Source organism: Seriola dumerili, unplaced genomic scaffold (assembly GCF_002260705.1).
Source record: "Seriola dumerili isolate Sdu_G_001 unplaced genomic scaffold, Sdu_1.0 BDQW01001001.1, whole genome shotgun sequence".
NCBI lineage: Eukaryota > Metazoa > Chordata > Actinopteri > Carangiformes > Carangidae > Seriola > Seriola dumerili.
The window spans coordinates 119,246-131,896 of NW_019175256.1; the positions used below are offsets into that span (position 1 = coordinate 119,246).

Sequence of the window (12,651 nt, forward strand, 5' to 3'; positions counted from 1 at the left end):
CCCCCCCCCCCCCCCCCCCCCCCCCCCTGCAGGTCGTCTCTGTCCCTCAGAGGATCCCGTCTGGAAACACTCGCGAAGGAAAAACGCTGTCAGAGATCAACTGTGAGTTTACCTGTCTGATGATGAAGAAGATGATGATGATGATGATGATGATGATGATGATGATGATGATGGAGCTTGTCTGTCTGCCTTTCAGTTGATCAGATGAAGTTTGATCCACCTTTGAGGAAAGAGACTGAAGCTCATCATGAAGAGGCACACTCACACACACACTCACACACACTCACACACTCACTCGCTCACACACTCACACACACTCTCTCACTCACACACTCACACACTCACTCGCTCACACACTCACACACACTCTCTCACTCACACACTCACACACTCACTCGCTCACACACTCACACACACTCTCTCACTCACACACTCACACACTCACTCGCTCACACACTCACACACACTCTCTCACTCACACACTCACACACTCACTCGCTCACACACTCACACACACTCTCTCACTCACACACTCACACACTCACTCGCTCACACACTCACACACACTCTCTCACTCACACACTCACACACTCACTCGCTCACACACTCACACACACTCTCTCACTCACACACTCACACACTCACTCGCTCACACACTCACACACACTCTCTCACTCACACACTCACACACTCACTCGCTCACACACTCACACACACTCTCTCACTCACACACTCACACACTCACTCGCTCACACACTCACACACACTCTCTCACTCACACACTCACACACTCACTCGCTCACACACTCACACACACTCTCTCACTCACACACTCACACACTCACTCGCTCACACACTCACACACACTCTCTCACTCACACACTCACACACTCACTCGCTCACACACTCACACACACTCTCTCACTCACACACTCACACACTCACTCGCTCACACACTCACACACACTCTCTCACTCACACACTCACACACTCACTCGCTCACACACTCACACACACTCTCTCACTCACACACTCACACACTCACTCGCTCACACACTCACACACACTCTCTCACTCACACACTCACACACTCACTCGCTCACACACTCACACACACTCTCTCACTCACACACTCACACACTCACTCGCTCACACACTCACACACACTCTCTCACTCACACACTCACACACTCACTCGCTCACACACTCACACACACTCTCTCACTCACACACTCACACACTCACTCGCTCACACACTCACACACACTCTCTCACTCACACACTCACACACTCACTCGCTCACACACTCACACACACTCTCTCACTCACACACTCACACACTCACTCGCTCACACACTCACACACACTCTCTCACTCACACACTCACACACTCACTCGCTCACACACTCACACACACTCTCTCACTCACACACTCACACACTCACTCGCTCACACACTCACACACACTCTCTCACTCACACACTCACACACTCACTCGCTCACACACTCACACACACTCTCTCACTCACACACTCACACACTCACTCGCTCACACACTCACACACACTCTCTCACTCACACACTCACACACTCACTCGCTCACACACTCACACACACTCTCTCACTCACACACTCACACACTCACTCGCTCACACACTCACACACACTCTCTCACTCACACACTCACACACTCACTCGCTCACACACTCACACACACTCTCTCACTCACACACTCACACACTCACTCGCTCACACACTCACACACACTCTCTCACTCACACACTCACACACTCACTCGCTCACACACTCACACACACTCTCTCACTCACACACTCACACACTCACTCGCTCACACACTCACACACACTCTCTCACTCACACACTCACACACTCACTCGCTCACACACTCACACACACTCTCTCACTCACACACTCACACACTCACTCGCTCACACACTCACACACACTCTCTCACTCACACACTCACACACTCACTCGCTCACACACTCACACACACTCTCTCACTCACACACTCACACACTCACTCGCTCACACACTCACACACACTCTCTCACTCACACACTCACACACTCACTCGCTCACACACTCACACACACTCTCTCACTCACACACTCACACACTCACTCGCTCACACACTCACACACACTCTCTCACTCACACACTCACACACTCACTCGCTCACACACTCACACACACTCTCTCACTCACACACTCACACACTCACTCGCTCACACACTCACACACACTCTCTCACTCACACACTCACACACTCACTCGCTCACACACTCACACACACTCTCTCACTCACACACTCACACACTCACTCGCTCACACACTCACACACACTCTCTCACTCACACACTCACACACTCACTCGCTCACACACTCACACACACTCTCTCACTCACACACTCACACACTCACTCGCTCACACACTCACACACACTCTCTCACTCACACACTCACACACTCACTCGCTCACACACTCACACACACTCTCTCACTCACACACTCACACACTCACTCGCTCACACACTCACACACACTCTCTCACTCACACACTCACACACTCACTCGCTCACACACTCACACACACTCTCTCACTCACACACTCACACACTCACTCGCTCACACACTCACACACACTCTCTCACTCACACACTCACACACTCACTCGCTCACACACTCACACACACTCTCTCACTCACACACTCACACACTCACTCGCTCACACACTCACACACACTCTCTCACTCACACACTCACACACTCACTCGCTCACACACTCACACACACTCTCTCACTCACACACTCACACACTCACTCGCTCACACACTCACACACACTCTCTCACTCACACACTCACACACTCACTCGCTCACACACTCACACACACTCTCTCACTCACACACTCACACACTCACTCGCTCACACACTCACACACACTCTCTCACTCACACACTCACACACTCACTCGCTCACACACTCACACACACTCTCTCACTCACACACTCACACACTCACTCGCTCACACACTCACACACACTCTCTCACTCACACACTCACACACTCACTCGCTCACACACTCACACACACTCTCTCACTCACACACTCACACACTCACTCGCTCACACACTCACACACACTCTCTCACTCACACACTCACACACTCACTCGCTCACACACTCACACACACTCTCTCACTCACACACTCACACACTCACTCGCTCACACACTCACACACACTCTCTCACTCACACACTCACACACTCACTCGCTCACACACTCACACACACTCTCTCACTCACACACTCACACACTCACTCGCTCACACACTCACACACACTCTCTCACTCACACACTCACACACTCACTCGCTCACACACTCACACACACTCTCTCACTCACACACTCACACACTCACTCGCTCACACACTCACACACACTCTCTCACTCACACACTCACACACTCACTCGCTCACACACTCACACACACTCTCTCACTCACACACTCACACACTCACTCGCTCACACACTCACACACACTCTCTCACTCACACACTCACACACCCTCACACTCTCACACACACTCACACACACACATTTAATAATAATAATAAAAATGACAAACAAAAGGAAATTAGAATCAGTTCAATATAATAATAATAATAATAATATACGTAGATAAACAATAATCTTAAAGTTAAAAGCATGAACATAAAATAATAGAATAATGAAATGAATGTTTTTACAGAGCGACTCTGATCGTTTCCTGGACTGTGAGGAGGAGCTGTACTTCACGGCCAGATCACGCCTGGTATTTATACACACTGATGCAGTCACAGGGGGGGGGGGGCTAATGCTAACAGGCTAACCATCATTACAACCTTTCAGATATGACCAGCAGTCTGTTAATAGTATTTAAAGTTATTTCCCATGAGAACCAGTTTGTCTGTCAGTAGAAACAGTGAGGGGCTGCTGTGTTTTGGTCCTTTGGGAGATTCACTGTTGGAAGTTGCTGATTCAGCGCAGACGCTCAGCCGACGCTCAGCCGACACTCAGCCGACCAATCAGCTGCCTCCACATCTGCTCCTAACTTGTGTTATCAGAGTGGGGGGGGGTCTGTGTGGACGAGGGGGAGGGAGTTGTATGATGGTTGTCACCAGGAAAACTGAACAATAATAATCATATGATAATCAACCCCCCCCCCCCCGCCCAAAACCAAACTAACCGTGTATCTCCTGCAGGAGCTGCAGATGGAGGATGAAGACGCTGCTGCAGGATCAGGATCAGGATCAGGATCCAGCCTCCGTGGACACAGGTGAGAACGTCCTCATCCTCAGTCCAGCAGGGAGCTGACAGAGGAAGAGGAGGAACACATGATCCACCTGTCCTCAGTGTCTTCATGTGACTGGGTTCCAGAACATTATGACTGTTGCTGCTCACTGCTCCAAACACACACTAATAATTTATGAGCTGATTCTAAAAGTGAGTTCAGACACAAAGTCCACTCACTTTTCCTCCTGCTTCTTTTACTTGATTTGGTTCCTGGACTCTTCAGATCCAGTTCAGATCCTCAGAATCATCCAAAAGAACTAATCAGAAATTAAGGAAGTTTTACTAAATCATTTAACCCATAAATCAATATGTAGATCAATATAAAGATAATAAATCATCACAGAGAGCCCACAGTCAACACAACGCTCACCGAGATCAAACGGAATTATACACACACCTCAGTAAGTCAACACGTCACGTGATGTTTACAAACACTCTGAACTGAAACATCAGATCTTCTGCTGGAAAACATTTTACTGATACGTTTGGGATCAATATATTTGTCAATACATATTCCACAGTGAAATGAGACAGTGACGTATGACGAGCTGTGGGCGGAGCCAGGTGGCGTCTGTAATGAGAGCTCTGATCAGTGATCAATGAAAACCTGGTTCACAGTCACTGTGGTCACAACACCAGGACCAGCTCAGAGTCCAGAGCTACTTCTGGAGTCCTGGTCCGGTCCTGGTCCGGTCCTGGTCCGGTGTTCTGAGTAGGCGTTCCTAATAAAGTGAGCACTGAGCCTCAGTCTTTTACGTTTAAATATAATGTGAAGAAGAAGCAGAGAGCCGCAGTGTTTCTGTCCTCCATCAGTGTGGCGGAGTGTCGACCTCAGCTCCATCTGAATAATTTATCACTCCCCTCAGGGGGGTGGGGGTGGGGGTGGGGGTGGGGGTGGGGGTGGGGGGTGAATGCAGAGCAGTGGTGCTGCTGATGAAAATTTAAAGACGCTGCATCGGAGCACTTTGGAATATTTGCTAACGGTGAAGAAAATCCAGAGCTGGAAGGTTTTAAATGGACAGCTGACATTTCACTGACGTCCTGAGCTCAGGACACCGCCGCCATCTTTTCTTCTTCTACTGTCTGAATGTGTGACCTCCGACCTCTGACCTCTGACCTCCTCACTGAGGCTCAGACTGTGGTTCACTTCAGCTTCACACAAAACCTACAAAAGCTCAGAGGGAAAAACTACCTGCACAGAGAGGGGGGGGGGGGCAGACAGGTGACCTGACAAGCTGCAGTGTCAGTGTGTATTGATGCAGAACACCTACAGCTGATCTGAGGGAACACAGAGCTGTACTGTGACATCATCCAGGTGATACACACCTGGAATAAACAGTCCAAACTTAATGGTTCACTTACTCAGTTCCTTGTGAACAGGTGTGTGCCAGATGACACTCACCTGGACCATGAGGCTGCAGATGAGGATGATGAGGATGAAGAAGACCAGTCAGAACTGTCTGACCACGACAGTGAAGTGCAGGCGTGAGTGTGATGGGAACACTGAAACACCTTCACAGGTGTGATTCAGATTTAGTGGGCGTGTCCAGAGGATTCACAGGAAGTTCCCTTCTCTCTTTCTTACAGTGTAAAAGACTTGACGCTGCGGCCCTGCCCTCCTCCTGAAGCTCCTCCCCCTCAGGTGTGTCCTCTCACCTGGATCAGTCTACATGTCTGCCTGTGTGTTTGAACCAAGCTTTGACCTCTCCACCCCCCCAGGATGGACCCCTTCTTCCTGATAATGGTCACCATGGCAACCTGGACCAGGGTACCGTAAAGCGTCATCCTCTGTCAGAGAGCTTGATCCTGTCCACCACCCAGGGCCCCCCGAGACCTCCACCCCCCAAACTGCCCCCCCAGAGAGTCAGCAGCCTGGGTAAGATCTACAGAACCCTCCAGACCCTTTAGATCCTGCAGAACCCACGTGGTTCAGTTGTGGCTCTCTCTCTCCCTGATATATAGTCTCTCTCTCTTTCTCTCTCTCTCTCTCTCTGATATAGTCTCTCTCTCTCTCTCTCTCTTATATAGTGTCTCTCTCTCTATCTCTCTCTGATATAGTCTCTCTCTCTCTCTCCCTGATATAGTCTCTCTCTCTCTCTCTCTCTCTCTCTCTCTCTCTGATATAGTCTCTCTCTCTCTCTCCCTGATATAGTGTCTCTCTCTCTCTCTCTCTCTGATATAGTCTCTCTCTCTCTATCTCTCTCTGATATAGTCTCTCTCTCTCTATCTCTCTCTGATATAGTCTCTCTCTCTCTCTCTCTCTCCCTGATATAGTGTCTCTCTCTCTCTCTCTCCCTGATATAGTCTCTCTCTCTCTCTCTCTCTCTCTCTCTCGCTCCCTGATATAGTGTCTCTCTCTCTCTCTCTCGCTCTCTCTCTCTCTCTCTCTCTGATACAATGTCTCTCTCTCTCTCTCTCTGACATAATGTCTCTCTCGCTCTGTAGGTAATGGTCCGCCCCCACCTGGTCGTCAGTCAGCAGCGCCTCCTGCTGTCCACAGCAGTAAAGACAGCAGAGATCCTCTGGTAGGATAAACTCTGGTTCTGGTTCTGGTTTGGTCCTGGTCTGGGTCTGACAGCTGATACCTGGTGTTTGGTCTCTGAGCTGATTGAAGTGAATGTGATGATTAATTGTAATTAAAACGGAAAGGGTGGACCTGAAGTTCAGAGAGTAAAGATGTTGTTGCTAGTGGTTCTGGTTCTGAGTATTTGATGCTGTTGTGGTCTGACTTTCGGACTGTTCCTTCATCAGAAACCAGCCAGTAACGGACTCCCACCTACTCCTAAAGTCCACGTGAGTCCTCAGTGCGCACACACACACACACACACACACACACACACACACACAGAGTCTCACTTGTTCTGCTGTTTCTCAGATGGGAGCTTGTTTCTCGAAGGTTTTTAACGGCTGTCCTCTGAAGATTCACTCTGCTGCCTCCTGGATCAACCCCGACACCAGAGGTACTGACCCCTGACCTCTGACCTCTGACATCTGTGCTGCTGTTTCTATTCATCATTCAGCCTGTTGAAATAATTACATAATTAAACAATACATCTCAGGATTTTTATTTTCTATAGATATTTTTTTTAGTCATTTGTTGAGACACAGACGAGACGAGTCTCAGTCGCTTGTGTCTCTGTGTTCAGACCAGTATCTGATCTTTGGAGCTGAGGAGGGAATTTACACCCTGAACCTGAACGAGCTGCATGAGAACTGTATGGAGCAGGTGAGACACGCTACTGTTTCTACACCTGATCTGCCTGACCCTTGACCCCTAACCCACCTGACCAGCCTGATCCTGGATCATGTGTGATCCTGTATCTTCTTCTCGGACAGAGATGAACATGACGTTCTCCTGTACGTTGTGTTCTTTTGAATGTTCCATTGACTCAACGGTTCCACGCTGTAGCCTCCAGTTTTCAGGACGTTGGTATCTGACCTTAGATCAGTGACTGAGACTTTTGTGTGTGCAGTTGTTTCCTCGCAGGTGTACCTGGGTTTATGTGATGAACAACACTCTGATCTCCATCTCAGGTGAGTCACACACACACGTGTTTACTGAATCACTGCTCCTCCCTCACTTAGCTCTCTGAACCCTGAGTCTCATCTGCAGGTAAAGCCTCTCAGCTGTCCTGCCACAGTCTGTGCGGTCTGTTCGAACAGGCTCGACACAAACAGAAGCTGCCAGTTTCCATCCCGACTCACCGCCTGCCGGACCGCATCCTGCCCCGGTCAGTTCACCCAACAAACATGCTAAAAACATGTAACACATGCACATGGTCTGGTGTCAGACAGGGGGTTAATGAAGTCAAATTATAAACAGCCAATAGTCAGTCCACATCCTGTAGTGGTCCTGCCCAGAACTGAAGAGACAGCTGGACTGTCTCTAGGTGGGGGGAGATGTTTCTTCTTCTTCAACTGTTTAACATGTAGGTTCCACCTTAAATCTATGCTTGACCAACTTAGGTCTGCTCTAGACTTCCTTAAATCTACTGTAGAATACCTTAAATCTACATTGGATCACCTTAAATCTACTGTTGACCTCCTTAAATCTATTATGTTCCTGTCCAAACCTGCAGAGGCAACTGGACTGTCTCTAGGTGGGGGGAGACGTTTTTTCTTCTTCAGCTGTTTAACATCTGTAGGTTCAGTCACACCTGGAGAGGTCACATGAGGCTCATTGGTCCACCTGCCATCATGTGACAGTGTGGTCATAAGCCTCATCCTGATCAGTCAGGACTGAGAACCAGCAGACAGCAGGAAGACACAGAGGACACCCAGAGACATGGAGCGATGGAGCACCAGCTGATTGGTCGTCTCAGACTCACAGCGTCTCCTTCTGTTTGTCTTCGTCTCCAGGAAGTTTTCCGTCTCTCAGAAGATTCCCGACACTAAGGGCTGTCTGAAAGGCTGCGTTGGTGAGTCACTCACTGTTTCCCATCATGCACCATTCTCACCTTAGTTTAATGTGTTTGGTCTCTGTCTCACAGTGAGTGTAGCTCACCTGTTCTGCAAGTAAGACTTTTGTAAGGTAGTTTATCTCACTTGAGACAGGTGTAGACAGGTGATATCTCAGGTGAACGTAGGGTGGAGACCATCAGATTTCAGCCCAGGACACTTGGACAGTGGTGACCTTTGACCCGTTCTTCCCTTTTCTCCCCATAGTGAGGAACCCCTACACAGGTCACAAGTACCTGGGAGGTGCCTTCCAATCAGGTGTAGTCCTGCTGGAGTGGGTGGAGCCCATGAAAAGGTTCATGCTAGTGAAGGTAAGACAGAAAACACGTGTGTGGTTGTCAGTGTCAGTGCCTTGCTCATGGACATGTTCACCTGAGGATCCTCCTGGACCCCTCCCCAGACAGACCTGGGCCCCCACCGGGACTAGGATTAACAGGAACAGATGTGTAGAGGTTGTAGAGGATGAAATGTTTAACACCAGCTGCTTCCTAAAAGATCAGGTGTGTCTTACCTGCCCCAAACTGACGTGGGTTATACCTGATCGTCAACCAGAGTGTCAGCAGTGACCCCTGCAGATGGACACGCAGCTCTACACCATGATCAGGATGAAGGTTTCTAACTCTTTATCTTCCCACCCTCACCAGAACGTGGACTTCCAGCCACCGTGTCCTCTGGAGGTTCTGGAACTGCTGGTCGTCCCGGAGCAGCCGTACCCTCTAATCTGCATCGGCCTCAGGAGGGGAACCGAACAGAACCAACCTGTCAGCTTCCAGACCCTCGACCCCAATTCACCCTGTCCCGCCCCCCCTGACTCAGGTACACCTCCTGATTCAGGTTCTCCTGACTCAGGTGCTCCTCCTGATTCAGGTTCTCCTCATGACTCAGGTTCTCCTGACTCAGGTTCTCCTCCTGATTCAGGTTCTCCTGATTCAAGTTCTCCTCCTGACTCAGATTTTCCTCTTGATTCAGGTTCTCCTCCTGATTCAGGTTCTCCTGACTCAGGTGCTCCTCCTGATTCAGGTTCTCCTCATGACTCAGGTTCTCCTGACTCAGGTTCTCCTCCTGATTCAGGTTCTCCTGATTCAAGTTCTCCTCCTGACTCAGATTTTCCTCTTGATTCAGGTTCTCCTCCTGATTCAGGTTCTCCTCATGACTCAGGTTCTCCTGACTCAGGTTCTCCTCCTGATTCAAGTTCTCCCCCTGACTCAGATTTTCCTGACTCAAGTTCTCCTCCTGACTCAGGTTTTTCTCCTGACTCAAGTTCTCCTCCTGAATCAGATTCTCCTCATGACTCAAGTTCTCCTCATGACTCAAGTTCTCCTCCTGATTCAGGTTCTCCTTCTGACTCAGGTTTTTCTCATGACTCAAGTTCTCCTCCTGACTCAGATTCTCCTCCTGACTCAGGTTCTCCTTCTGATTCAGGTTCTCCTCCTGACTCAGATTCTCCTCCTGACTCAGATTCTCCTCCTGACTCAGGTTCTCATCCTGTTTCAGGTTCTCCTCCTGACTCAGGTTCTCCTCCTGACTAAGATTCTCCTCCTGACTCAGGTTCTCCTCCTGATTCAGGTTCTCCTCCTGTTTCAGATTCTCCTCCTGACTCAGATTCTCCTCCTGACTCCGGTTCTCATCCTGTTTCAGGTTCTCCTCCTGACTCAGGTTCTCCTCCTGACTCAGGTTCTCCTCCTGATTCAAGGTCTCCTTACTCAGATTCTCCTCCTGACTCAGGTTCTCCTCCTGATTCAGGTTCTCCCCCTGACTCAGGTTCTCCTCCTGATTCAAGTTCTCCTGACTCAAGTTCTCCTCCAGATTCAGGTCCTCCTCCCAACTCAGGTTCTCCTCATGACTCAGGTTCTCCTGACTCAGGTTCTCCTCCTGATTCAAGTTCTCCTGACTCAAGTTCTCCTCCAGATTCAGGTCCTCCTCCCAACTCAGGTTCTCCTCATGACTCAGGTTCTCCTGACTCAGGTGCTCCTCCTGATTCAGGTTCTCCTGATTAAAGTTCTCCCCCTGACTCAGATTTTCCTATTGATTCAGGTTCTCCTCCTGATTCAGGTTCTCCTCATGATTCAGGTTCTCCTCATGATTCAGGTTCTCCTCGTGATTCAGGTTCTCCTGATTCAAGTTCTCCCCTGACTCAGATTTCCCTCTTGATTCAGGTTCTCCTCCTGATTCAGGTTCTCCTGACTCAAGTTCTCCTCCTGACTCAGATTCTCCTCCTGACTCAGATTTTCCGCCTGATTCAGGTTCTCCTGACTCAAGTTCTCCTCCTGACTCAGATTCTCCTCCTGACTCAGATTTTCCGCCTGATTCAGGTTCTCCTGACTCAAGTTCTCCTCCTGACTCAGATTCTCCTCCTGACTCAGATTTTCCTCCTGATTCAGGTTCTCCTGACTCAAGTTCTCCTTCTGACTCAGGTTTTTCTCCTGACTCAAGTTCTCCTCCTGATTCAGATTCTCCTCATGACTCAAGTTCTCCTCCTGACTCAGATTCTCCTCCTGATTCAGGTTCTCCTCCTGACTCAGATTCTCCTCCTGACTCAGGTTCTCCTCCTGATTCAGATTCTCCTCCTGACTCAGGGTCTCCTCCTGATTCAGGTTCTCCTCCTGACTCAGATTCTCCTCTTGACTCAGGTTTTTCTCAAGACTGAAGTTCTCCTCCTGACTCAGATTCTCCTCCTGACTCAGATTCTCCTCCTGACTCAGGTTCTCATCCTGTTTCAGGTTCTCCTCTTGACTCAGGTTCTCCTTCTGACTCAGGTTCTCCTCCTGACTCAGGTTCTCCTCATGACTCAGGTTCTCCTGACTCAGGTTCTCCTCCTGATTCAGGTTCTCCTCATGACTCAGGTTCTCCTGACTCAGGTGCTCCTCCTGATTCAGGTTCTCCTCATGACTCAGGTTCTCCTGACTCAGGTGCTCCTCCTGATTCAGGTTCTCCTGATTCAAGTTCTCCCCTGACTCAGATTTCCCTCTTGATTCAGGTTCTCCTCCTGATTCAGGTTCTCCTCCTGACTCAGATTCTCCTCCTGACTCAGATTCTCCTCCTGACTCAGGTTCTCATCCTGATTCAGGTTCTCCTCCTGAGTCAGATTCTCCTCCTGATTCAGGTTCTCCTCCTGACTCAGATTCTCCTCCTGACTCAGATTTTCCTCCTGATTCAGGTTCTCCTGACTCAAGTTCTCCTTCTGACTCAGGTTTTTCTCCTGACTCAAGTTCTCCTCCTGATTCAGATTCTCCTCATGACTCAAGTTCTCCTCCTGACTCAGATTCTCCTCCTGATTCAGGTTCTCCTCCTGACTCAGATTCTCCTCCTGACTCAGGTTCTCCTCCTGATTCAGATTCTCCTCCTGACTCAGGGTCTCCTCCTGATTCAGGTTCTCCTCATGACTCAAGTTCTCCGCATGACTCAAGTTCTCCTCATGACTCAAGTTCTCCTCCTGACTCGTTCTCCTCCTGACTCAGGTTTTTCTCCTGACTTAAGCTCTCCTCCTGATTCAGGTTCTCCTCCTGACTCAGGTTTTTCTCATGACTCAAGTTCTCCTCCTGACTCAGGTTCTCCTCCTGACTCAGATTCTCCTCCTGACTCAAGTTCTCCTCCTGACTCAGGTTCTCCTCCTGATTCAGGTTCTCCTCCTGACTCAGATTCTCCTCTTGACTCAGGTTTTTCTCAAGACTGAAGTTCTCCTCCTGACTCAGATTCTCCTCCTGACTCAGATTCTCCTCCTGACTCAGGTTCTCATCCTGTTTCAGGTTCTCCTCTTGACTCAGGTTCTCCTTCTGACTCAGGTTCTCCTCCTGACTCAGGTTCTCCTCCTGAGTGTATACGTCTGAAAGTGTT

The 12,651-nt window shown here is 49.5% G+C and overlaps 1 protein-coding gene across 1 annotated transcript in view; it reads left to right on the forward strand.

The window, feature by feature from the left end:
* The window catches only part of LOC111237581 (mitogen-activated protein kinase kinase kinase kinase 3-like), a 28,559-nt gene that overhangs the window by 14,472 nt on the left and 1,436 nt on the right, over positions 1 to 12,651 (forward strand). The window contains exons 13-28 of the mRNA XM_022766726.1: positions 33 to 102; positions 197 to 255; positions 3,776 to 3,838; positions 4,269 to 4,342; positions 5,740 to 5,844; positions 5,947 to 6,001; positions 6,079 to 6,235; positions 6,805 to 6,884; positions 7,111 to 7,152; positions 7,235 to 7,319; positions 7,506 to 7,585; positions 7,833 to 7,893; positions 7,973 to 8,090; positions 8,719 to 8,777; positions 9,025 to 9,128; positions 9,462 to 9,633. Coding sequence (XP_022622447.1) covers positions 33 to 102; positions 197 to 255; positions 3,776 to 3,838; positions 4,269 to 4,342; positions 5,740 to 5,844; positions 5,947 to 6,001; positions 6,079 to 6,235; positions 6,805 to 6,884; positions 7,111 to 7,152; positions 7,235 to 7,319; positions 7,506 to 7,585; positions 7,833 to 7,893; positions 7,973 to 8,090; positions 8,719 to 8,777; positions 9,025 to 9,128; positions 9,462 to 9,633 — 1,384 coding nt within the window. The remainder of the gene's footprint in view (positions 1 to 32; positions 103 to 196; positions 256 to 3,775; positions 3,839 to 4,268; positions 4,343 to 5,739; positions 5,845 to 5,946; positions 6,002 to 6,078; positions 6,236 to 6,804; positions 6,885 to 7,110; positions 7,153 to 7,234; positions 7,320 to 7,505; positions 7,586 to 7,832; positions 7,894 to 7,972; positions 8,091 to 8,718; positions 8,778 to 9,024; positions 9,129 to 9,461; positions 9,634 to 12,651) is intronic.